The sequence below is a fragment of the Zootoca vivipara genome, chromosome 2 (assembly GCF_963506605.1).
Source record: "Zootoca vivipara chromosome 2, rZooViv1.1, whole genome shotgun sequence".
Taxonomy (NCBI): domain Eukaryota; kingdom Metazoa; phylum Chordata; class Lepidosauria; order Squamata; family Lacertidae; genus Zootoca; species Zootoca vivipara.
In genome coordinates this window covers 23,849,980-23,877,940 of record NC_083277.1, presented here as the reverse complement: position 1 = coordinate 23,877,940, position 27,961 = coordinate 23,849,980, and the positions used below count along the sequence as shown (strand labels likewise).

Below are 27,961 nucleotides of genomic sequence, written 5' to 3'. Positions count from 1 at the left end.
GGAAACGCTGTTTACCTTCCCGCTGTAGTGGTACCTATTGATCTACTTGCACTTTGACGGGCTTTCGAACTGCTAGGTTGGCAGGAGCTGGTACCGAGCAACGGGAGCTCACCCCGTCACAGGGATTCGAACCACTGGCCTTCTGATCAGCAAGCCCTAGGCTCTGTGGTTTAACCCACAGCACCATCTGCGTCCCTTATTGAATCATATAAGGGGCAATAAAAAAGAAATGTAAAAAAATCCTCTATCTCTTTCATATTGCAGGGGCAGAGGCGCTGAGCAATAGGGATCTTAAGGTATATGCCCTGGAGGAAGGCCGTGGGTGCAAGCATTCAAAAGTAATCCGCTGCCAGACTCAGAATTCTGCCACCTTATCCCTGTTGCATCTGGAGGCTAGGCATAAACTGCTTTTAGTCCTGACTCAGATCAAACCCTGAATGTTGACATTATTCATTATTTGTTCATTGGACAAGAAGCACATTGCATGCTTTGATGTCCTGTTAATTGAGGGGGGTTTTTTAACCCTCTTCTGATGTTTATTTCCAATTTATTCCCCTCCTGGGGAAAAGATTTCCCACCTTCTTCATGTTTGATCAGAACGTCTATTGGCAATCTGTTTGTGCGGCTTTTGATTGAGATTAGCTGATCGCATTTTCGCATTTCAGCTTTGAATTTGTTGTGACTTTTCGCTTATTGTGAATTTGAGAAGCAGCTGAACAGCTCCACAGAAAAAACAAGATGAAATGTGTTCTGCCATGGTGGGACTGAGTAAGCATCTAATTGCCAGCGCTCCCTAAAGGAAAGCCCTGACAGTTTGAAGCCAGGAACCTGCCCAACATTTACATTACCCTGTTTTTCAAAGGAAACAAGGGGGGCGGGAATAGCCTAATTTTCAAGCGATCTCACAGGGGATGGACCCTGTCATGTCATCAGAATTGCTCCTTGCATCAGAATTGCACCTGTTCCGCAGAGATTAGGTCTGCAGTCCTATACTTGCTTACTCGGGAGTAAGTCCCACTGGAGTAATGAGGTTTATTTCTGAGTAGACGTGGGGGGGGGTGCGTAGCAATCCCCCACATCTTCTTCTTTCAATTTGCAGAGGGCAATGAATGCCCTTGAGAAACAGGTTTGTGTTCAACAGCTGTGCTTCCACTGCTGTGCTTAGGTTTCCAGAGATGCTAAGTCGGCCTCCCCCAAATTCTCAGAGACAGCTTATCACTATTCGCTCACACCCCCAAAGAAACAAACATGATAATGAATTTTATCTTTAGTTTTTGAGCCATCACTTGTAACCATGAGGGGAAACTTTACTGAGTCCCTTTTAGAATCATAGAGTTGGAAGATACCACAAGGGTCATCCAGTCAAACCCCCTGCCAAGCAGGAAACACCATCAAAGCATTCTTGACATATGCCTGTCAAGCCTCTGCTTAAGGACCTCCAAAGAAGGAGACTCCACCACACTCCTTGGTAGCAAATTCCACTGCCGAACAGCTCTTACTGTCAGGAAGTTCTTTCTCATATTTAGGTGGAATCTTCTTTTAGATTCACTTCCAATTACATAAGAAAAGCCTGCTGGATCAGGCCAAAGACCCATCTAGTTAATTAATTAATTACATGCCATTCACTAGCAGATTCCATGCAATTAAAAGGAGTTAAAACAGATTAAAATCACAGGACTAGGGAATCGCTCTGTTCTCACAAAGGCCCCTGAGCTAGTCTGCTGCCCTCAGGTACCGTGGAGGGAATTGTCCCATCGTCAGTGTTGAAGGAAGATTCAACTTCAGCTTCTGATTTCAACGTCCTTTAACTCAGGCAACAAAAAGAACACAGGATGGTTGACTGTGATGAACGAACTGTCTTTCAGCAATGATTCTTATTGAAGAATCATTGAATCTTATTGAAGAATCTTATTGAATAATCATTGGAATATCTTAGGAACAGCATTTGAAACCACTGCATTCTCCTATTCTGCAAACTAGCTTGTTAACTAGCTGTGGCGCATGAACCAACTACCTATCAGATTAGATAAGTGTTTGAGTCGCTACTATATACGTGGGTGTAGATGGGGTAATTTTAAAATTATGCAATCAGCAGCCTACAGAATTCACACCTGACTTCTCGGCTTTCTAGCATGTTTCTCCAGCTCAGACAGAACTGTTTCTATGTGAGAGCTTGTTGTTGAAATACGAATGGTAGTGCTCACAGTGTAGCAATGTCTATATTTTAAAGGTCACGGTGGTCAACACTTTGTTGGAATGAAAGGCGTAGAACAGGTGATGTCTGGTGTGTTTTGCAAAATTCACGTTTGCTATGACGTGGGGTGTAGGGATGAAAGCACCTCCAATTTAACGGTTGTTAATCTGGGACCCCAACATAGCAATGACATTCATCTGTCTAAACTCTTTCTAAGCATGAAATTGTCCTCTGTATGGCACACTAAACAACTGAACATCAGAAATAAAAAAAATGCTGTAACTAAACAGGTCATGGAGGCAGAGGGGAGGAGGGGAATGGGGAGGGCTCTACTGCCTTACTGTAATAATATGCAAAGCCTAGTAAACTATAGATAACAATAAAAGAGAGGAAGGGGGAATTTTCAGCCCACATGTGGTTTCTTCATCAACAGAATTTAAAACTTGTTTGAACATAATAGCATTCAAAACACTTACAGTATTTTATCTGAAGACCTATGTCTGATGAGTTGTCATTTGAAAACTTTCATTGCCCATCATTTTGAATTTGGCCAATAACCATATCCACCCTACAGGTGCTTCAATGCACACATGGAGTTCCAGTGAGTCTATGGTACGTCCCATTAATTCCAAAGGAGAGACAGATTGATTTGATACATGCAAGGAATGTCTATATGTGCTGTAATGAATGGGGTGGAAGTGAGCAGGTGGGAAAGTATTCACTAGACTGGGGAAGGCATCATTACTCTGCAACTAAAAGGAGTTACTTTATTTTTAGGGGGGTGCCCACACAAATTCTAACCCCTTCCCATCATTATTGCAATTCTGTTTTCATTCCTTTGAGCCCCCCCCCTCCCACCTGAACCCTTTACAAAGCAAGCATCAAACTTGAATTCTGAATTGTGAAGAACCAAGCAAACAACACTAAATTACACACGCTTTGTTTTCTTTGGACAAAGTGATCGATGTTGCTTGTGATGTCTCCTCCGTGCTGTGTGAAGTGTTCCTGCAGCAAAATCTGATCATCAAGAAATTCACGAGAGACCATGGCTAGTTTTGGGGTGAGACGACAGCGCCAGATCCCCGTCTACAGCTCACTAGTGCCATCTAGCCGCTGAAGAGCAACACGGCAGGATTCAGTGAGGACCACTATCGATGTGCAGCAGCACTCCTGAGTGTGTGTGAGTGTGTGTGCGCGCCTTTGTGTGCACCAACACTTCAGCGAGGAGTTAAGCTGGAAATGAGTTATATACCAAGACACTTCAATTTCTTCCCTTTAAAGGTCACCGTTCTTTCAACTTCTGTAGACATTCCTTCAAGATAAGGTAGGCAACTAATTGGTATGGGAGCAAGGAAGAAGCTAGAGATAAACATAGCACAGTTAAGCACAAATGAGGCCTAAAGCGGCATTGTCTAGCAAACCATGATGGACGTTAGATTTGCTTCCTCTACCACTATCCTGTCCCTGATTATACAAAACTCTGCTGTGGGAAGAATTATTTGAAGTCTTTATTAGATACTCCAGAAAAGACGTTCTGGGGTTTGGCTTTTGGTTTCTGTATTGTTGGGTTCCCCCCCCCATTCCTACCCGTATCTCTCATCTTATCATATCCCAGAACTCCATTTCTCGTGTGGCATTTGATTCAGCAACTTGGTGGTATAAAATGGCTTTAACATTGGATTAGATAAATTCATGGTGGAGAGGGCTATCATAGGCTACCAGCAATGATGGCTATGCTCTGCCTCCACAGCTGGTGGAAATATGCTTTTAATATCAGAAACTGCAGGAGGAGAGAGTCCTCTTGTACTTAGAATCAGATTTCTGGCTTTCCAAGGTACATAGTCGGCCATTGTAGGGGCAGAATTCTGGACTAGATGGGCCCGTGGCTTGATCCAACAGGTTTTTCTTCTGTTCGCATGTAGATGGTGATACACATTTCACCAGAAAGGTGGGCGGTTGAATGAATGAATAGAAAGTAGAAGAGGCCATGGCAAGACTAAGCTGCACGAGCCAATTCTGAAATTACGTATAGAAATTATTGATGCACTTTTGCAAGACAAGACAGAGCATAACGCCTGATGTAGCCAATTTGCAAATTCACCAAAAGTAATAATGGGAAATCTGTTTAATAGCAATATTCACCTCTAATTGAATATCCCCTTTAAAAATATGTTATTGCTATCAATCCCACAGTTATATATACTACTAATTTTTCATCTTTTGCTTAATATCATAGAATCATAGAGTTGGAAGAGACCACAAGGGCCATCCAGTCCAACCCCCTGCCAAGCAGGAAACACCATCAAAGCATTCTTGACATATGCCTGTCAAGCCTCTGCTTAAAGACCTCCAAAGAAGGAGACTCCACCACACTCCTTGGTAGCAAATTCCACTGCCGAACAGCTCTTACTGTCAGGAAGTTCTTCCTAATGTTTAGGTGGAATCTTCTTTCTTGTAGTTTGAATCCATTGCTCCGTGTCCGCTTCCCTGGAGCAGCAGAAAACAACCTTTCTCCCTCCTCTATATGACATCCTTTTATATATTTGAACATGGCTATCATATCACCCCTTAACCGTCTCTTCTCCAGGCTAAACATACCCAACTCCCTAAGCCGTTCCTCATAAGGCATCGTTTCCAGGCCTTTGACCATTTTGGTTGCCCTCTTCTGGACACGTTCCAGCTTGTCAGTATCCTTCCTGAAATATGCTTGGAATCTCTATCTGAGTTGCTTCCCAACACTAATTCAGTTGGAACCAGACTTACAAAATAAACCAGAGCCCCCTCTTAAAATCAAACAAGGTGTAAAAATGGCACCGGATTTATGGGCTTTCATCACTAGCCACTAATGAAGACACACATGGACCCGGAAAGGGTCTTTGACACTCAACAACCTCATGCCACACAACAGTTCTCAAGAGCCCTGGAAGCTGTATGGCTGGTCACACTTTTCCCATCGCAGGTTGAACATTGGGCATATTAGATATTCCATCAAAAGAAGTGCTACAAAGTGGAAGATATCTAGATCTTGTGAATGAAACAAGTGAATAACAATCACAGATTTATTAAAGGCCCATTGGTGGTGTATAAAGAAAACTTTGTTCATGAATGTGCTCCCCTCTCTCTCTCTCTCTCTCTCTCTCTCTCTCACACACACACACACACACACACACAGAGAGAGAGAGAGAGAGAGAGAGAGAGAGAACTGACAGAAGCTGACAAAGATAAAGACTGAGAATTCCGCGACTAGATAATCTATGCACTTTTAAATCCTTTCATACACTGATTCTCTGCAGTCTAAAAAGCAATCCAAAGGTTTGGCAAAAGGGGGGAGAAATGAAAGTAAATTCCATTGTCTGGATGCTTTTTGCTTTGTAGCAAGCCAGCCAATCACATTCTGCTCCTTGTCTCTGGAAGGACTTTGTTATCTAGATATTCTCTGAAGCTAATTTTTTTATGAATGCTAAGCACAAATTCTTACGAACAGAAGCTGTGCACTTAGCATGAATGCAGATATTTTAGCAGCCCTGAATTATGTCCTTATGCCGAACATCACTATGGCAACTAATGACATCATCCTTAAAATCTAGCTTGCCCTAAATCCAATTGCAAAATTGTCATTTCTGTAATGAATTGGAAATTCCTCAGCTTTATTAAGCATGAGGTTATAAGCACCGCATTGTTGTCAAAGGTTTGCTACGTGTCTTTACCCTCATTTGGTTTATTCCCTTTGTGACTAATGCTGTTCTCATAAAGACAACACTAATGAAAATTAGTGTTTGCATTTGGCTACCAACATTTGTTGATAGCATATGGTCTGGGAATGCTTCAGCAAATAAGCAGCTTTTAATAGTAAGCAGAGATAGGCATTGTAGAAAGCAGATGCTATCGAAATGCACAGTGCAAGGTTATGTGCGAGGGTATTTTTTCCTTCTCCTTTTACACTTCTTACACCTTCCTTCATTCCTTCATTCTTGTTTTCATTTTCTTCATTGAAGATGGATCTCAAGGTGTCCAGGTGCCAACAGAGTACATGCAGAGTACAACACAAGCCTTGTGACTCTAAAATGACAGCAAAATCATAAGCCTGTTCCTTTCTCCTGATTAGTTTAATATCAGTAATTGCTAGAAAATTACTATTTAGTTGCCACAACATCCTTTATCCCTGCCAAATTTGGTGAACTGGTAGAACCGTAGAGGTTTCATATTTTGAATACTATTAAGAAACGGGATTCTGGTTGAGTTTTTCTGGCCATTTGGTGCACTCGCACGAAAGGTTTTAGTCCTGTAGAGCTTGGTCACAAAGTGACATTCAGCAGCAGCTGGAAGGAGGTCGATTGGAGAGCAAAATCTATGAGGAAGCAAACAAGTCAATTTGTCAGCCTTGCTTGGCAAAAGTTGCGTGGAGCCAAGATGCAAAGTCATGACAAACTGTATTCAGAACAGATGAGAACATTTCAGTTCTGTGTTAGGCAAGGGGAAAATATTATTCCCGGTAGTTTTCCAGTGCAATAATGTCGTTTGTTTAATTCTGGTTTGTCAGGTATTCCAGCTTTAAGAACTGAAAATATTCTGAGCCAGCTAATTAAGCTGTAAGAAAGTGTGACTGTTTTAAACCAGGGGTCCCCAGACTATGGCCCCCAAGGCTCTTTTATGCGGCCCCCGGGGACCCCGGCTGCCTGCTGACGCCGCTCACTCTTACCGGCACAGTGCGGCGTGGCTGCTGACTTCCGACCCGGAAAAGCGACGGAAATAGCTCGTGCGCAAGCATCATTTCCGGTGTACTTCCGGGTCGGAGGAAGCTTCTGCACATGCGCACAAGCTATTTCCGGCACTTTCCAGGTCGGGAGTGCGCCAGAAATAGCGTTTGCACATGCACATGGGCGTGCATAACCGTGTGCTCCTATGTCCCCGCACATGCTCCCCCACCCTCCGGCCCACCACGCAATCGGCGCGGCAGGCATTCGGCCCAAAGCCGGGTAAGTTTGGGGACCCCTGTTTTAAACTGTTTGCAAATATGTCATAAATAGGAACCTAGGAAGCTGCCTTATAGAAAGTGAAGACTATTGCTCCATCCAGTTCAATAATGTCTGCACTAACTGGCAACGGCTCTCCAGGCTTCCAGACAAAGGATATTCCCAGCCTTACCTGGATATGCCAGATATACTCTGTATGGAAACTAGATGCTTCACTGAGCTACAATAAACTCCAGTTACCTATTTGAAAGAAAAATGAGGTGGAGGGCCCAACTACGGTTGAGAATTGTTCCCAGCAAGGGAAGTCACCAGCTGAATTTTGTCACCTATGGAATTTGCAGCCTGTCTGTGCATTCTAAACGCTGACAATGCAGTAAAGGCATCCTTGTACCGTACTGTGTCTAATACTTGCACCAAATGCCTGGCAAGCCACTCACAGCTCTCCCCCATGGACCAATGTTTGTCCATTTTGGAACCAGTGCTTGATTATTATTGAAGCCCTTGAGAGGGACCTAAACTGAATAACCTTCTTCTAGGTGAGTGGAGAAGATCTGGCAAACTTGGACAGATAAACAATACATTGGTTATAGGTAGGTAGCCGTGTTGGTCTGCCGTAGTCGAAACAAAATAAAAGTGTGCATGCACACGAAAGCTCATACCAATGACAAACTTAGTTGGTCTCTAAGGTGCTACTGGAAGGAATTTTTTATTTTATTTTGTCCAAACAATACATTGTCTTTCTATTATCTGAAGGTTGATTCAGGGGTGGAGCAAGGTGGGTGCAGTGGGTGCGGTCCGCCTCGGGTGTCATCACCAAGGGGTGTGGCATTCTGCGCGCCGCGTGCCCGCAACTCCCGCCTACCACGAGCCAGGGGGGAAGCTGCGCCACTTTGCCGTTTTGACAGCCCTGCGCTCCCTAGCAGCTGGAGGAGGCATGCAGGCAGACAGGGAGTGGGCGGGAAGGAGGCAGGCGAGCAAACAAACAGGTGGTGGGTAGAGGGAAGGGTAGAAGCAGAAGCTCCCTAAACTCAGGACCCAAACCCTGTAACCGCAAAAAAAAAACCAACCTCAACAACTTACAACTTTGGCCAACCCTTTCCTTAAAAATGCTCAACAACTCCTGGCAATGGCAATGGTTCAATGGGTAGATCACAGCCAGTCTTTTTATACTGTGAGTAAATCACAGTCTCTTGGGAGTCCAACTAGATTTCAGGGGGGGGGGGGTTGACATGAAATTTTGCGCACCGGGTACCACCTGACCTTGCTACGCCACTGGGTTGATTCACATAACCATAGACCTCAACCACCAAGAAGGCCTTTTCCTGAGCACCACCAATTTAATCTCAGGTGGCACTTAGAAATGATGTCAGTATTCAGCCACATTCACGTGGAAGGTCATTTAGTCCTTCAAAGTGTTTTAAGCGGTCCTTTTAGTTTATGAGGAAGTGGGCAGTGCTTGAGATCCTATATATGTCACTTTGCTTGGGACACAAACGCAGGTTACAAATGTTTGAAATAAATATTTCGGGGTTTGTTTGTTAGAATCATGTAGTGATTCTGGTACATACTAAACCATTTATAATATTGGTCATAGCACCAACATCCCCCTAGCAATCAACTTCTAATAACATGTCAATATAATAATAATAATAATAATAATAATAATAATAATAATAATAATTTATTATTTATACCCCATCCATCTGGCTGGGTTTCCCCAGCCACTCTGGGCGGCTTCCAAAAGAAAAATGAAATAAAATAATCTATTAAACATTAAAAGCCTCCCTAAACAGGGCTGCCTTCAGATGTCTTCTAAAAATCTGGTAGCTGTTTTTCTCTTTGACATCTGATGGGAGGGCGTTCCACAGGGCGGGCGCCACCACCGAGAAGGCCCTCTGCCTGGTTCCCTGCAACTTGGCTTCTCGCAACGAGGGAACTGCCAGAAGGCCTTCGGTACTGGACCTCAGTGTCCAGGCAGAATGATGGGGTGGAGACGCTCCTCCATAAAACAACTATGCAGTATATGGAAGAAGCAAATTTGAAAGATGACATGCAAGAGGTTTGTAGGAAATTGCTTGTGGAGTGGAGAGAGAGAGAAATTATTTTCTCTGCCTTTCTTTCTTTCTCCAGCAGAACTTGGGGACCTCCAGCAAAAGCAATTGACATTAGATTTGAGACAAACAAAAGGAGATACTCCTCCAGCCAACACATTTTCAAAAAAGAAAAAGAAAAGAAACAAAACCTTATTATTGTTTATTTAATATTTCTAACCTGCCCTTCATGAAAAACAATCCCAGGACAAGGTACAAACAATATGAAATGCAGAACTTAAAGCTATTAAATACGTCAGGTTTCAACCCACCATAAATATAAATGGGGATAAAAACACAAGAAATAACAGCAATCCTTAAAAGTGCAGAGCAGCTTCATCCTTCAAGATAAATTCACAGCCAACGACCTGTAAATGCCCACGTAAAATAGATGCACATTGAGCTGGTGCCAGAAACAAAAGAATCACTGGCGAGCACGATTTAGAAAGGAGGGCATTTCATAACTAGGATGCTATTACACAGAACTGATGAAATTGCTTGCTCCAGATTAGTTGTGACAACAAAGAAAGACTTTTCTATATCCAGTAGCAGTATACATCTCATGATTAGGTGTTGCGTTGAACAGGAAATAAGAGCTATTTGCCATCACTCTCTGCTTGTGAGTTTTCCTGGAGGCACATGGCAAGCTGCTGTTAAAATATGGATTTTGTGTTTGATCCTGAAAATTCTTAGTGAAACAATAACCATACAGTTGCTGGGCTGAGAGACAAAACAGAGTATGTTTTACCTTCTTATCCCAGAGCAAGTAGTAAATTCCACAAGCTGCTTTGATGAACTGCTCACTTTTATTTATTTTTTTGCCCTTGCGAGTAAATCTTACTCTTTTTTATTAGAAATGTTTTCTGTGTGCCCTATCCTCAGTGAGATGGTATTAATGCGTGCGTTTTGCCTGTCTCTGTTGCTTTTGATTCCTGAGGGGATTTTTTTTTAAAAAAATTGAAAGTATATCCCAGCTCCTGCCACCTGCCCACTTCAGATCTCCTCCTTCATCCTTCATCACATAATAGCATCCCTCTGTACCAATTTTCCAGTTTCCAATTCTACAATATTTGAATTGATGGTTCTCAGAATGCCAGTGGCTCTACCTTCCTATCATGTAACCAATGAGAACTACAGTGGTACCTCCGGTTGCGGACAGGTCTGGCCAGATCCTGAGGTTTTCGCAACCGGAGAGACCGCTTCTGCACATGCGCGCGCGGCAAAAACCCGGAAATATACATCCAGGTTTGCCACATACGTATCCTGAAGTTTATGTAACTGGAGGGATACATAAGCGGAGGTACAACTGTACTTAGAATCACAGAATCATAGAGTTGGAAGAGACCACAATGGCCAATGCCATCCAGTCCAACCCCCTGCCAAGCAGGAAACACCATCAAAGCATTCTTGACATATGCCTGTCAAGCCTCTTCTTAAAGACCTCCAAAGAAGGAGACTCCACCACACTCCTTGGCAGCAAATTCCGCTGTCGAACAGTTCTTCCTAATGTTTAGGCTTTTCTATATCCAGTAGCAGTATACATCTCATGATTAGGTGTTGCGTTCGTTTGCTCCTAGTTTATTTTTAAATGGGGGCAGGAGGAACCGGTTAAGAAACAGTGTCTCTTTGATATCCAGTCCCCATAAGATATCATCAGGGCTTTTTTCAGCTGGAACTCAGCAAAACTGAGTTCCGACACCTTTTTTGTGCGTTCCGGCAGCTCTTTAGATTGAGGCAGTATGGCACCTTGGGCCGTGTGGCACGATTATTGGGTTGCCTCGGTGATCGGGTTGGTGGGGGCGAAGAAGAGAAGGTGGGTGCTTTACCTTAGCTATAGTTTAGAGTTTACCTTAACGATAACTTAATAATAATAATAATAATAATAATAATAATAATAATAATTTATTATTTTTACCCCACCCATCTGGCTGAGTCTCCCCAGCCACTCTGGGCGGCTCCCAATCGAGTATTAAAACAATACAGCATTAAATATTAAAAACATCCCTAAACAGGGCTGCCTTCAGATGTCTTTTAAAAATAGGATGGCTGCTTATTTCCTTGACATCTGATGGGAGGGTGTTCCACAGGGCGGGTGCCACTACCGAGAAAGCCCTCTGTCTGGTTCCCTGTAACCTCACTTCTCGCAATGAGAAGTGCCACATAGTGCCACAAAATACTTCCTATGAGGAAAAAGGAAAAAAATATTTCAGTGTCTTGTAGACACTGCTTTGTGTTGGGAATTTTAAAGCCTCAGCCTTCATTTCCTTACCACATCCTAGAGACTTGATGGAACTCTTTTTCTGTAAATTTACAATTTCCTTTGCAGACTGATATTCTCTCTGATTAGCGTAGCAGAGATAGCGCTCACATTTCCAGACTCGATCTCAAACAGTCAAGTGTATCTTTACTTAGAATCGCTTGGCTTTATCACTATGAAGGTGTGTTCCCCTGCTACTAGCATATTGGGAGATAAAGCCGGTGAATGCTTTAAAGTCCGGGCATGTCTTGCACCAGATTCTTGGCACTTCTTACCTTTCAATCAATGCTTGCAGCTCATCTAGACATCACAACTAAGTGTCCTGTGCGACATTGCACTTAATGTACATATGTAGTGCACAGTCTAGGGGACCTCTGCTAGAAGGTGAATACTTTTTTGTTTGGACAGACTTTTGGCCTGTCCAGTTTATTCGATTCTCCTGCTAGGTGGTGGCAGTAGGAAAAGATCTTCCCATGCAACCTTGAACCACTATGAAGCTGCATATGTTTCTCATTCATTCATTCATTCATTCATTCATTTAGCCAAAGAGCCAGAACTTGTGCAGCTTTTATGGTGTTGCCTTGAATTAAAGGGTGGAGCAGCTCTAAGGGGAGAGGGTCTGTGGTGTTCATAGTACTGTACCATGGTAAAAAAAAAATGGCAGTGCTATGGAAGCTAGATGTACCATCTTACTGCAGGTGACCATCATGGTTGTAATAAAGCCACCTGCTTGGAGCTTTTACTAGTATGGGGGACACGGGTGGCGCTGTGGTCTAAACCACTGAGCCTCTTAGGCTTGCCTATTGGAAGGTCGGCAGTTCGAATCTGCATGGTGGGGTGAACTCCCGTTGCTCTGTCCCAGTTCCTGCCAACCTAGCAATTTGAAAGCATAGCAGTGCAAGTAGATAAATAGGTACTGCTGCAGAGCTCTGGGACTCCTCACGGTGTCCCATTGTGCCAGAAGCGGTTTAGTCCTGCTGGCCACATGACCCAGAAAGTTGTCTGCAGACAAACGCTGGTTCCCTCGGCCTGAAAGCGAGATGAGCGCCATACCCCCTAGTCGCCTTTGACTAGACTTAACCGTCCAGGGATCCTTTTCCTTTTATCTTAGTATGGGCAAGTAATAGATTATAGGCATAGTGAGAGGGATGTGTTTCTGGCATGATTAATCACATGTTTCAACTCCTATGATATTTATAAATAAGATTCTTTTAACAGACTTTAAGACTTCGATCTAGTTCAGCTTCCTGTTCTCACAGTGGCCAAGCAGACACCTGCAGGAAGCCCGGAGGCAAAACCTGCAACAGCAGCCTGAGTGTATGAAATAAAATATATAAAATATATCAGGGCAAATTAGCATCCCCTTCCAAATGGCACTGTATCCTTCCCTTTCCCTATATAGGCCTGTAGTCTATGCTCTGGTTTGCTCAAGGGTCTGAACATTCAGTAAGTGTCTCAGTGCAGCATGCTAATCCAAGCGAGCAAAAGAGAAGGAATAATGTCTTACGTAATGACCAGGCGGGAATTTTCGATCATTGCATAACTGGCTTTCTCAAAAGAGGATAACGGAATTAAGGGTGCCCAAAGTGCTCCAGGACTTCGGCTTCTTTAGACAAGACTCAAAACATGGATTCAAAAACAAAACAAAACTGTTACATTGATTTAAAAACAACACAAAAATTGGAAGCACAAATGGATCCAATCCAGCTATGGAAATGAATTATTCTCAAACTGCATTATGGTCAGCTCTCAGGGAGCTGATCGTCAACATGCAGAACTTGTACATAAAGTGTTTCTGATCTTAAGTCATCAAATCAGGCCAAACTTGCTACGATCCTATTGTTCTATGGCTGTTTCCAAGAGCTCGGATTTGAAGAGATCAGTATCAACCAAGCCCTTCAGGAAGAACAGCTTCTCACATGCATCCCAGTCCTTTTGCAAGGATGGCATTGGCCAAGAGGTTGTGTTTGTATTGTAATACAATTCTATCTGTGATGGGATCCATCTAGCTCCTGCCACTAAGATTATCCAGGAAGACATGTTTAATGAATTTCTCAAGTTGTTTTATCCATGAAGATGCAATTCTATGCAGATTTAACTATCTGCTTCCCCCCCCATTAATCACATTAAGACTTATCTGTCCAATCTGAGCAATGTGACTGTGTTTCCCAGGTGTAAACATCTATCTGCAAAATGCAACAAGCACGTGGATATGAAATATTCTGCCCTTGCCTTGAATCAAGCTTCTGCATTACAATTTTTAGCTCATTCATGCTTTTTTTCAAATATATTTATTATTTTGTAACAAAGAAAGACACAAAAGCACAAACATACAAAAAATACAAAATACAAAAAAACAAACAAAAACAAAAAATTTCCCAAAACTTCAACTTATATCTATTCTAATATTTAGCTCATTCATGCTAATAAGAAGCTTGTGAAGTCTTAATATTACTTTCCTTTTCTTATTTTTCTATTTTTACATTATGGGGAACTGAGACAAAGTGAAGTGATGGCGACAAAGATTGCTCACAGAATCTGTAGGCTCTCAAAGCCTACTTGGATTAATTTCAGGTTGAGATGTGAGATTCGTTCAAAGTTCTGACAGGTGAACAGATGGAGGGTCCATTTGATACTGGAAAGTCCGTAGGCTCTTCACTTGTCTAATCCTGGCTCATAAACAAATGAAATTACTAACGATAAAGGAAAAATCTACCTTTATAGGCTCTTCGCTTGTATAATCCTGGCTCATAAACAAATGAAATTTTTAATGATAAAGGTGGGGGGAATATCACAAACTGTGTATAATTTCACCCACCTTCCTTTCTTTGTTTGATATTAAGTATGAAATATTTCTTTAGGAAACAAACCTTGAAAAGAACTATTGCTGCACACACACACACACACAAACACCATATGTATCTACAGAGATTTTACTACAGTTTAACTGCTATATCTCTGTACTTAGTAGAAATCACTTCCTGAGGAATTCATACATTCTCCAGACAATACATTTCCCTCTCTCCCCACTCCAAGTGATTCACAAATCTGTTTGCAAGAGACAATAGTGAGACAACTGTATGAGTACATCTACAGAAAACACCACCTCTATCAAACTACCTTCAAATCCTATTGTCTGTCTTCAGCTGAATTCTACAACTGGTAGAATATTCCACGCCTATACTGCCCTCTGCTGGTTCTCCAAACTCCTTCAAGAATGGGATAAATTTGATACACTGTATTCCTCCTATTAGCGTATTATTTGTTGCATTTGTGAGGTGGGTCACTATTTCTTTGTTTCAAAAAAAAAAAAGACTGAGTTTGGGGAAAAAAATCTTTATTTGCTCAAAGCCACCTAGTTCATTCATATTATGGATTGCATATGCCACTTTTCACTGCAAAAAAGGTTCTCTGAATGGTTTACACCTTGAAAATGAGCAACACTGAAAACCTCCAAAAACATTATTTAATCAAAAGTTTTCACTTCTTGGCTGTGGGGACTGTGGGGGCTCTTTGTTGAAAGGAATGAGTCAACAGTGTGCAGGAAAAGGACCTATTCCCAGCACAATTGTTCCTATTAATTCTAGGACAAGCCTGCAGTGCCCCCAGAAAAAAAATCTCTCTGATCTTTAAGTGTGTTGCTAAACACCTGGCCTGGGTATCACAAGACATAAGAGGTCCAAAGAGGCCAATGTCCTCTCCTGGTCTGGGAAGATGGTATAAGCAACTCCTAGTTCTCAGAACTACTATTTAGAGAGGGGGGGGTTATTCCCTCCGGCAAGCCATACCGTTTCTGCCGTGATGAAACAAACACCTTTGTGTGATGTTGAATTCCTCCTGGTAGAAATGTCAAGCCTTTCTGCAAATCACATGCAGTCTTGCCTTGCTTTTCGAACAGCTTATTTCCCAAATGTTTTGGCTCCTGAATGTCGTAAACCCAGAAGTGATGGTTCCAGTTTGCAAACTATTTTTGGAAGCCAAACGTCCGACGGGGCTTCCGCGGCTTCCGATTGGCTGCAGGAGCTTCCTGCAGACAATCAGAAGCCACGCTTTGGTTTCCGAAAGTTTTGGAAGTCGAATGGACATCCAGAACGGATTCCATTCAACTTCCAAGGTATGACTGTATTTTCCTTTGCATGAATATGTCACACATCCAGTGCCAATGCTTGGGAAGGCACAAATCTTATGAGAATAAATAGGAGGTTTTACATGCCTCTACCGTGTGTGTGTGTGATTTCTCTCACTTTGGGCCTCATTTACTTGCACAGGACCTAAGAAATGGGGTGCCACTGTAGAGAAGTGACAGAAGGTTAAAGAAGTAATGCAGAGCGTTCAGCAACTGAGCCCAATAGTTTTGTGACTCCTGGGGTTCTTTTCAATCATTCAATCAATCTGGATGTTTTCAATCATTCATGCATAGATCACCAACCTAAAGTTAATTGAGAGGCTGTTACGCAGGCCTGCTGAAGGCTGTGTATCCTAAGTAGCAATTCTAAGTGTCTGCAAATCCAGGAAACAGTGATATTCTATGAGTTAAGAAACACACAGTGAGATATTGACAGGGAAACAAACTGCTTAAGGCAGTTATACCTAAAATTAGTTTCACCATCTGTGTTTTGGTTTATATGCCTGCGCACAGTCACATCCAACCATCTTTCCATTGATTGCCGGCAACTTGAATGCACGGTGTATGCTTTCCGTTTCCCTTTATTGCACATATCTCAACTTCGAGGACTGCAGAAAAGGCAACCATTCACTACAGAAAGTAATTGGTCAGAACCATTTCAATGGTGATTTCAAACTTAGTGGGCTTTAGGTCAGGAGTGGAGAACCTGTGGCCTTCCAGATGTTGTTGGCTTACAACTTCCATCATCCCCAACTCCTAAGCTAGGCTTGGCTGGGGATGGTGGGAATTGAAGCCAACATCTGGAGGACCACAGATCCCTGCTTAAGGGGAAAGTATCACATCCCACATAGTTTTTCAAATATTTTCTGTTTTTGATAAGGCCAAGACCAGGCATCCCCAAACTTCGGCCCTCCAGATGTTTTGGACTACAATTCCCATCTTCCCCGACCACTGATCCTGTTAGCTAGGGATCATGGGAGTTGTAGGCCAAAACATCTGGAGGGCCGCAGTTTGGGGATGCCTGGCCAAGACTTTCAAAACTTTCCTCATCTCGTGTTTTAAAATGCCAGACAGAGTTAATAGTCAGAAGTCTTTTAAAAAATACAATCTTAAAGCTCAGAAACACTATGTACTGTTATTCATACTTGTCAGTCCTTAGAGGCTAACCCACAATTACTTTTGCGCGCCACAAGGAGAGGGACTGAGTACAAGCTGTGTACCACACTGGAGATATTCGCACCACAAGTAGAAACATTTATGTCTAAAAGTGCATTCTGCTTCACAGGCCTCTGCAAGCAGAATTGCAAGCCTGTTTTCTCAGAGCTCCAACAGAGTGGGCTGTTTCTCAAGTAAATGCTGCATAGGGTTGCATCCTAAGAAACAGTGACATCTCAATCAGAAAGTAACAACACTTGAAACAGAGGCATACCAGCCCCCCGGTTCAAGTTGTAGATAAGTTTAGGTTTGATGAGAAAGTACGGATAGTTTTTCTCCCAACAACTTGAGCATTTCTGAAAAGTTTAAGCCACTAGTCCAGGAATGGGAAACCTATGGTTTTCCAGATGTTGCAGGACTACAGCTCCTATCATCTTACCTTCCAAGTCCTGGACTGCAGAATCCGGGACCGGCAGCCGTGTGACACCGGGCGTTGCGTCGACGTAACTTCCGGTGTCACTTTGCCCTTCTATGGGCTCCAAAAATGGCCGCTGCCGGCTTCGAAAGTCGCTTGTACATATGTCAGGAAGTACGTCAACGCAACTTCCGGTGTCGCTCCGCCCATCTATGGGCACCAAAAATGGCCGCTGCCAACACCAGAAGTCACGTCTATGCACTTCCGGACATGCGTAGATGCGACTTTTGAAGCCGGCAGCGGCCATTTTTGGTGCCCATAGAAGGGCAAATCGGAAAGAAAAAAATGGCCACCGGCAGGAGAAAATAATGGAGAAGAACGGGAGATGAAGTGATATGGGGGACCACCGGGAAAAGGTAAGTAAAAACGGGGGTTTCCCGGGGAAAACGGGGTACTTGGCAGCTATGCCTATCATGCCTGCCCACTGGCTTTGCTGGCTGAGGCTGATGGGAGCTGAAGCCCAACAGCACCTGGAGGGTGACAGGTTCCCTGCTCAAGACCCACCATTATCCATTGAGCCTTGCCTCTGGGCTGCAAAACAGTGCCCCTCCCTCCACCAACTCATGCAACGGAGTACCCCTGTTTTCCTTTGGGAAACTATGGAGGATATGAGGAAACAGGAGAGAGCTGGGCCACAATGTTCTTTATGATGTCTCTTTACACAGAATGGCAATATTAAGGCCATTTTTCAAGATTTATTAAGCTGTATGTGAGTTTCATTACGTGAGAGATGGGGAGAGGAGAGAACTGCCTACCTTCACGAGACCAAATGCACCGTTTGTTTTAAAAAAAATTGTTAGCGCAGCTTGGAAGTTCTAGAAACAAAATTAAATGAGCTGTGAAGATTATTGAAAATCAATCGCAGCCATAATGAAAAGTTCCCTGTGTTCTCTCCAGAGCTAGAGAGTAGAATCCTGCTATGAATTGTTAAACTGGAATGAACCAATAAGGCAGAGAATGTTCTAACTCCAGCATCCTGAGCACACCTCCTCTGACAAAAGACCTCCAAAAGCTAAAGGATTTATCAGCGTACCACAAGTGGCTCAGGATAAAGTGGACTGAATAGTACAAAATGTTAGTCATGCCCTGGTCACATCCAAATTGGAGTACTGCAATGTACTCTTTGCGGGGCTGCCCTTGAAGAGTGTTTGGAAACTCCATCAGGTACTCAGATCCTTCTCAAGGGCTTCCCTTTGGTATCCGGTTGGCCACTATGAGAACAGGATTCTGGATTGTCTAATAATTGGCCTGATTCAGCAGAGCTCTTATGTTCTTATCTGTTACCGTCTGTCCCTTTTCTCCTCTTCTCCCCCCCCCCAAACCCTCTGCTACACTGCCCAAAGATCCCAAACTGCGTTTAACAAAAAAATTGGCATTATTAGAAGATACAATTGTGATGAACCAAAGCTGAACTGTTCGAGAAGCTTTGCGAACACCATATTGGTAGTCAAGATAAACCCACAATTAACTGGGGGTGGTTGTAGCAATAAGATTATATATGTTTATATTCACTTGTTTTGACTGGTGACTTGTTTCTAACTGGCTTATTTGATGTCATCCTTATCTGTGGACTTCAGGTGCTAGGCTCTGAGCTAAGAAAGGGAAACTGTCTCTGCGTATTTGCCACCTATGTCCTTGGCAGATGAAGTGATGGGAAGTCCTAGACAAAGTGACATATAGTGTTTTGTGTATGAAGAATGGGTGCATGTTTGCTTGGATGCAGACAAGCCACCTCCTTGCTGTGGTGTCCGTCCCGCGCCCGCAAAGGCTAGGAGAACTGGCAGGCTGCTTTGCTGTAAGGATAAGAATAATTAATAATTTTATTATTTGTACTTCACACGTTCTTCAATGAAGCACTAGAACTGACCATTCTGATGTTTTTGTCATCCTTCTTTGGCATCCCTGCATCCAACAGTATATACACAGATAGAGTGGGGCTACAGGGCTCAACATTAAGCCCTGACCCCCGAGATCCATGCTACCATAGAAAAGGTATGGTAAAGGTAAGGCAAAGACTGTGGTCTAAACCAGTGGTCCTCAACCTTGGGCCTCCAGATGTTTTTGGCCTACAACTCCCATGATCCTTAGCTAGTAGGACCAGTGGTCAGGGATGATGGGAATTGTAGTCTCAAAACATCTGGAGGCCCAAGGTTGAGGACCACTGGTCTAAACCACTGAGCCTCTTGGGCTAGCCAATCAGAAGGTCGGCGGTTCAAATCCACACAATGGTGGTGAGCTCCCGTTGCTCTGCCCCAGCTTCTGTCAACCTAGCAGTTCGAAAGCACACCAGTGCGAGTAGATAAATAGGTACCACTGTGGCGGGAAAGTAAATGGCTTTTCTGTGCGCTCTGGTTTCCGTCACGCTGTTCCGTTGCTGTCTGTGGACAAACACCAGATCCCTCTGCCTGAAAGCAAGGAATGCGCCGCCCCCCCCATAGTCGCCTTTGATTGGACTTAACTGTCCAGGGGTCCTTTACCTTACCTGTGCTGTTTTTTCATCGCCCCACACCCAATAAGGTGAACATCTGTCAATGGAGAACTTTTTGCCTCTGTGGAGGATCCCCATACAAGTCAGAACCCTGGAAGAGGAAACCTTGGTTCTAATGCTGAGCGATGCCTGAGCAGGCCTCTTGTGCTCCTAGATGCCTCATTTACTAGACTCCTAGTGTCTGCAACAACTCTGCTATTTCAGTAATGGGAGACAGGCAGGGCTTTTTTTTTTTTTTTGAGCTGGAACTTGCCGGAACTGTGGGCGCCATTGCAAATTTGGGAAGAACAAGGGTTCATGATGAGTTACGGCACCTCTTTTTCTAGAAAAGTAGCAGTGGCAGACAGGTAAGTATCCAGATGGCTCTGCAACATCTGTGCGAAGTTTCAGTGCTAAATTATGTTCATCAGGTTTATTTTACTCACTTGCAAAAATAAATAAAAGCGCATTTATGTAGCCGTGGCACGTGCGGATGTGTGTGTTCTTCTAGCTTTCGCTTCATGCTATTCGGTTGCCTTCCCAGAGGAAGCTTTGTGATATTGCAGAGTTGTAGTCGTACAGTTTTTCTTACCAACTTAATTAATTAGCACGATGTCACTCCTGTTGCTTTTTTAATGCCTAAGACAGTTGGTGACATTTGCATTAACCTTTTCCACCCCGAGGTGATGGGGCTGGGTTGGCAGGCTGCGTTTCTTGCCTCATGCTTTATTTTCCCCCGTCTTGGGTGTTTTCACAGATGGGGGACTCAAGGTGACTTTAACACGACGCACGCCCTTCCCGCAGTGAAGGTGAAGCTGTTTACCGAGAGCACCGGTGTGCTGGCTTTAGAAGACAAAGAACTCGGGCGGGTAAGGGCAGCGATGCTTCTTCAGCTTTGCTTTGCAGGAGGAAGGAAACCCCGTCGCCCATCAGGGGTAGCAGTTTTATGAACTCGGGTCACAAAAGAACACAGGCTTTCTAACCCGCAGTGCTGCAAATTGGAACATTTCATCTCTGGCATAGCTTTTTAAGAACTGCAGCCTACCGAACGTCCCCAAACAAAGAAATAATATTGGCAGCTGTTGGGGAAGCACATAAAACACATAAATGCACATTTGCAGAACAGAAAAGGAGAACAGAGTTTGTTCTCGAGCTGAAAGACAAAGCTTTCTGGGCTGGGAAAGAAGGAGCTAGATTGGTTCCTTGTAAGCATCACAATCACTAAAGTATTTCAGAGAAGAGATTGGTCGAAGTCTTTGTTTCAAATAAAGTGTTGGTGTGTGTTGCATATAGAATCATAGAATTGTAGAGCTGTAAGGTACCCCCAGGGATGATCTAGTCCAGGGGTGGCCAACTTCCAAGAGACTGCGATCTACTCACAGAGTTAAAAACTGGCAGTGATCTACCCCCTTTGGGGGGGGGGGTTCAGGTCGAGGTTGTTGAGGGTTTTTTTTAGGAAGGAAAGCCATCCATGTTTTAGGGGGTTCAGGTCAAAGTTGAGCTTTTTTTTTAGGAAGGAAAGCCCTGTTTTGGGGGCTTCATGGCAAAGATGTAGAGCTTTTTTTAGGGGAGCAGAAGTTGCTGAGCTTCTTTGGGGGGAGCCAGTGATCTACCACAGATGTCCAGTGATCTATTAGTAGATCATGATCTACCTGTTGGACATGCCTGATCTAGTCCAACCCCCTGCAATGCAGGAATCTCAACTAAAGCATCCATGATTGATGGCCATCTAACCTCCAAGGAAGGAGAGTCCACAACCTCCTGAGGGAGTCCTGTTCCACAGTTGAACAGTTCTTACCGTCAGAAAGCTATTCCTGATGTTTAGTCGGAATCTCCTTTCTTATAGCTTGAAGCGATTATGTCTAAATTGTTGGTGCACAGCTACACACCCGATTAGACATACCCACAAATGGTGGGTTTAGAGGCCACCAGTGGGCCTTAGCACCTCCTCACTCACCTGACCCATCTCCTGGTTGGGCTGGCGAAAGCACCAGCAATTAGGGATGGGGGAGGAATCCAATGCAGTTCATATTTCATGCCAAACCGACGTAATTTGCACTTTCCGAAACAATATTCAAACTGAAACCCAGCCATCCTTCAAAATTTCACACTTTTCCGAATTTTGCAGTAAAGTTCTCTGGCCAAGTAATGCATTCATTAGGGTAAATAAAAATGCAGATATCGGTGAACATAACATACCAAAATCTTATTAGGCAAAATTGCTTTGCAAAGATGTGTCTGTTATACAAAATTGCACACGAATATGTGTATATTAGAAGAAATTCACACTAAAATATTGATGAATTCTCGTGAGGCCAAAGGGGGTGTTGGAGGAACTTAGGAGATGAATTTCTTTTTAAAAATCAGCTTAATAATAATAATAACACACCGGGAATAGAAAGGAAGGGGATAAGAAAGGACAGCTCGTTACAGGAGAAAAAAGTGTGTGTAAAAGGAGCAGGGAGGAGGGATAAAAGAAATTGGAAGTTGCAGGGGGCTAAGGTGTAATTTAAAAGAGAGAAAAGAAGAAATGGGAATGAATGAGTAAAAAATGCTTTGAGGGGAATAGGGAAAGCGAAAAATATAAAATAAAAAACCTATTCCACTTAAAGCATATTCTGTCTAAAACAGGGACACTGACTCACAATATCTATGAGAAAAGCTGAACTATGGAACTCTTTGCCACAAGGAAACTGCTGTGGCAAAGAATTTAGGCATTTCAAAAGAGGGCTTTTGTACAGGGATCAGTAGAAAATGATGTCACTAATTGCCAAATAACCCATCTCCATCTGCCTCCATTTTGTGCCTGGTTGTCCTCAGTAATCTTTAGTCATCTCCACCGGGCCCCGAGAGTAGAAATTCTGAGAACCCCTGACTTAAGAGCTTACTATAAGTGTGGTAGCCGAATTTGTAGGATGTATCTGTCACCACACTTAGGGACAAGGCTTCAATTAAGTACACTCTATTTAACAATAAGAAATAAGTGGGGAACACAGCAATGGGCAATTTAAAAAGACAATATACAAGCACTGCTGCCATAATAACTTCAGGAAGATTGGTGGGAGATGTGAAATGAAGTCTCCCTAGCTCACTAGTGATGGGTAAGCCATCTTGGCTACATGCTTTAACCTACCTTGTCTAACAGAAGATGCTGATGTAGAGCACTGATCCTTAATTTCTCTTTTACCAATTCAAAGAGATATTTTAGTTCAGGCAAGTCAAGCTATTGCAATGAAGAAAAGAAGGATGAAAAATCAAGGCAGATCCTCTTCACACATTGCCACCAGTCAATGCAGGCCTCTTCCAGGTGTTTCTTTTAGAGTAGAGATGGGATTGCCTAAATTGTAAAGCTGTTGAAATTTACCTGAGCTTCAGCTAGCTTGTGTTGCAGACATACAACGCTGCAGACTGTCCTGGAAAATACTTCACCTTAACAGCCCCGGGACAGGAGGATCTGCTGTGGATGTTGGGGATTGATTACATGATGTCAGCTGGATGATCAGTAAATAATTCAGCATGCTAAATTTGGCAACAGAGCCCCTGCTGAATTAACTGCAGCCTGCCCCTTTATTCCCCCAGCTGCTAAGGTTCATAACACTAATTCCCCTTTTTGTGATTGAGCTTGTTCCCCGGTGCTATCAGCTACACACAGAGTGCTCCTGAATGTTCCTTCTCTGTTGCTTTATGACACTTCAGTTAGTCATCATTGATTTTCCCCCTCGCTCTCTCCAGAGCCTGCAGCTGCACAATTTGTCTTGGTGGCAGACATAATTGCCAATGAATTCTATGTCTGCCTCTGCTTTCTCTTCACTCACACACACACACACCCCACACACTCTAAGCATATTTTAGAATTTGGACATAAGGACCATCTGTGTCTTTAAACAGGAGGTCCTTTTAAGGTGCAGAGACTGAGAGCAGCCTTCACTATTAAAGGCGCCTTCACTTCCCCTCAACTATGAGAGGAGTGTCTCACACACTGGGCAGAAGGCTAGTTACAGGTAGGCAGCCGTGAAACAAAATTTAAAAAAGCTCACGAAAGCTCATACCAATGACAAACTTAGTTGGTCTCTAAGGTGCTACTGGAAGGATTTTTGTTTGATTATTTGTTTGGGCAGAAGGTGTCTCTGTTGTCTTCCCCCTTAAATAGAATCCTGATGAATAGACAAGTAGGTGTATTTAGAGATTTGTTTTTATTTATTCCAAGAGAGAATTATGCCCATGGTTTAGCGTTTCAGTTTTGTTTTGTTTTTCTTGCAGATGAGTGAAGGAAGAAAATAGTGTCCCAAAGGTAGCAGAACCAAGCAGTCTAAAGTAGAATGAGGCCCCGAAAGAGGAAAAAACCAAAGGTGTTCTTGAGACCAATTCTGTGCTTGATTGGAACTTAAAATATTTCAACTTTAGCTCAGCAGCTATCCCAATGCTTCCCATTTAGCTGTAGCAATAACGGCAAGAAGCAATAACGTCCACAAGCCACAACTCATTGTTTCATGAAATCTGAGAATAATGGGCATTTCGTTTTTCTAACAGCCCAATCCCGTAGCGTCCATGCATGTTTGGGGAGCCATGAAGGCTCTAGGGTTGCCAGACTCAATAGTGGACAGTACTTCTGTGCCTTTAATTGCCCTGCTCTCTTTTGAGTCTGGAAACCTTAAAGAGAAACCAGCAGACCCTTTGCTTGGAAATTAAACAAAGGGTTTGCTGGTTTCTCTTTAAGGTTTCCAGACTCAAAAGAGAGCAGGGCACTCTTGAGTCTGGCAACCCTAGAAGGCTCAATAAGCTTCTTTCTGATCCCTGCCTGAGACTGCAAATATGGTGGGTGTAATGGCCCCTGGGCATGATTTATCTAGAGAATGAGCTTACCTGCTCAGTTTGTAGCGAACTCCTAGGCTCTCCTCTCCAGGAAACCCAATGGAGCTTCCAGAACCTTAACTGGAGGTTCTTTACTACTCCCAAACATGAGAAACCCCTTGCTTCTAAGGAGCTGCATGGCACACTGCCTCAGCTCAAAGGACTGTACCAAGAGGCATTGATTGCTTGATTTATTGCATTTATGCCCTACCTTTTTATCCAAGGAGCTTAAGGTGGCACACATGCTTCTCCCCTTCCACATTTAATCCCCATTTAACCTACCCTGTGAAGTAGGTTAGGCTGAAAGGCAGTGACTGGCCCAAGCTTCGTGGCGAAATGGGGATTTGAACTCCGGTCTCCCAGGTCCTATTCCGACAAACCTGACCACTACACCACACTGGCAGAAGGCAGACAATACACCTTGAAGCTATCTGAAGTATGTTTGTGCTTTTAAGTAGACGTCGCAGCACAGTTTTCTGCTGGAGCTATATCGGAGTTGCATTTGGGTTGCAAGTTGTGTGGGCCTGAGCTAGAAGTGTCCATTATTCTGATATGTTTAGAAGAGGAAAAACCGACCAAATATAGCTACTAACTGCCATCTCACAAAGAAATGTACAGTGGTACCTCTACTTACGAATTTAATGCGTTCCGAACGCACATTCGTAAGTCGAAAAAAAAATGTAAGTTGAATCCCATAGGAATGCATTGGGAGAAAAAAATCGTAAATTGAAGCAACCCTATCTAAAAATTCGTAAGTAGAAAAAATCCTATCTAAACAGCATCCAAGATGGCGGACGGAGCTCCGTTCATAAGTAGAAACATTCGTAAGTAGAGTTATTCATAAGTAGAGGTACCACTGTATTACATTTGAAATGTGAATGAAACTTAGGCTCAAGATACTGTTGGTCTCCACAGGAGATTGTTGGGGTCAATTGCCACCAAGAGTAATTCAGTTCTTACTTGGCATGGAGCTTGTGTAGGAAAGAACCTTTAAGTGGTTAGCCATAGCAGAGAGGTGCCCTCTAAAGTTTGTATGTCTTGGATAACTTTAAAAAAGGAAAGAGAGAAAAAATATGCTACGTTATTTTTAACTTGGCAAAGAAAATATTCATTTAACATAATAATTTGCTGAAGTCAGAGGACTCGGAGGAAGCATTCAGTGATTTGAGCTGCATATTTAAACAAAAATTAGGTCTGTTGCTGCAATCGGTGCTTGAGATGTTTTAATCCCATTACAGAAATAAAAAGTTATAGTCTGTTGAATCAGCAGCAGAGTTCAAGATCGATGGAATATTAGGAAGATGAAGTTGTGTGTCAGTATTAGGCAAATACAGCTATTCAGGAAAAAGATAGAAATCATCTGAGTAATGAGAGTACGTGCCCTTAAAGGTTAATGCATTAGGAGGAGATTAATCCTGCTGCAGAATAAGAAGAAGCTTAATAATGAGATTTTACCTCCTGAGTCATTGGAACAAGTTGAAATGGAAAACAGAGATGCCAAAAGAAAAAAATGATAAAAACATGTCTTTACTCTTCAAGAACCCAAACAGGAAAACAAATAATATTTCAGACACAAGATACAGAATAAACCCTCGGGGGGTGGGGAAGGTATTAATTAAACCGTGGGAGATATTTTTAATTGTGTCAAAGCACACACCTCGGAATCATCTCCCTAACCTCACATAGCTTTTTATAAGATGTTATCATTTCCTTAACCTTTTCATCCTCTTCAGATATTTTAAACAGTTCTCATTCCATTAGCTTACAGTTTAGCCTAAAGTTTAGCTTTATCTTGTTCAATAAAATGAACCTCTCTCCCTTCACATTGTTTTTCATCTTTTTATGCTACCACAACCAAAAGCTGCCATTATATACAGTGGTACCTCGGTTTATGAACACAATTGGTTCCGGAAGTCTGTTCATAAACTGAAGCGTTCATAAACTGAAGCGAATTTTCCCATTGAAGGTAATGGAAAGTGGATTAATCTGGTCCAGACAGGTCCGCGGAGTACTCAACCTGAAGCGTACTTAACCCGAAGCATGGGTGTAATTGGTTCCGAAAGTCTGTTCATAAACTGAAGCGTTCATAAACTGAAGCGAAATTTCTCATTGAAAGTAATGGAAAGTGAATTAATCCGTTCCAGATGGGTCCGTGGCGTTCGTAAACCGAAAATTCGTAAACCGAGGTGTTCGTAAACTGAGGTTCCACTGTATTAGCATACTAGAAGTCAAACATCTTCTTTTTCATATATTTAAAAACATTCACCCTTATAGCAAATTCATAGTCTTTCTAATGACACATTCATATTTAACTGAAACAAAACTATGCCTAATACAAGACTCTGTGGCCCATGGTACAACCATACTTTGAAGGTTGTGTACAGTTTGTGTCTGCTTCTTTGGCGATCACTCGTAGCCGAGTAAGATTGTCTTCCATAAACACGATTTTAACAATGGGTCCTTAAGTGACTGGAGTATCCTTCTGGAGCCTTGATGGCGGATGGTGCCAGAAACAAAACTGGGTGAAGCTCTTACCTTTGTAGAAAAGGCTACATTGCGGCCAGACAAAAGCCACAGGTTTCTATACAAATCCACACACTTATTCGCACATAAATATGCACATCTTCCAAACAGGCAAGCAAGAGTTTGATGGCATGTTCCACCCGGGGCACAATCTCTCATGGAAGGGCTTCCCTGGGAAGGCGGGGCATGAATGGTAAATCCTGGGGGCCAGAAAGGGGTTGTGTTTCGCCCCAGCCTGCTTTAAATACAGAGACCCAAAGCCACTTAATGCTTTGTAGGGTTGAAACCAACGCTTTGAATTCAGCCCAGAAACACTGCAAAAGTCAAGATCGAATTGCATTCCTCTCTCAGTATCTCTGCACTCTCTGTTCTCTCTAAACCTCACCATACTAAAAGTTTCTCTTCTTTGTCTCCTTCAGGTCGTTCTTCATCCTACACCCAACAGCCCCAAGCAATCAGAGTGGCACAACATGGCTGTTTCCAAAAACTGCCCTGATCAGAACCTGAAAATCAAACTTGCAGTCCGAATGGATAAACCTCAAAACATGAAGCACTCTGGGTAAGTAGTTTGGCATCCGTCATTTTTCTTCCTGGCGCTACAGGGGACGAGACAAATGTTGTTTTTTCCTACCTCCTCCTTGGTTGACGGTTAAAAGATGATTCAATGGATCTCGGCTAATCATTTCAAAGATAATCACCACATTTTAAAAAAATAGTAATAATAATATTTTTAATGACTTAAATGCCTTGTTGTAAACCACCCTAATATTTTAGTTCTCACTAGTCCTGCTTCTCCCCTGCCCCAGAGTGTGTGGGAAATTTGTCTTTAATTTGTGACATGACAGACTAT

General features: G+C 42.9%; 1 protein-coding gene across 6 annotated transcripts in view; it reads left to right on the top strand.

Moving 5' to 3' along the window:
- CADPS (calcium dependent secretion activator) overlaps positions 1-27,961 on the top strand; it is a 376,860-nt gene that overhangs the window by 160,359 nt on the left and 188,540 nt on the right. For all 6 annotated transcript variants that reach the window (XM_035106756.2, XM_035106772.2, XM_060271298.1 and 3 more), the window contains exons 7-8: positions 20,495-20,606; positions 27,531-27,670. In XM_035106756.2, coding sequence (XP_034962647.2) covers positions 20,495-20,606; positions 27,531-27,670 — 252 coding nt within the window. The remainder of the gene's footprint in view (positions 1-20,494; positions 20,607-27,530; positions 27,671-27,961) is intronic.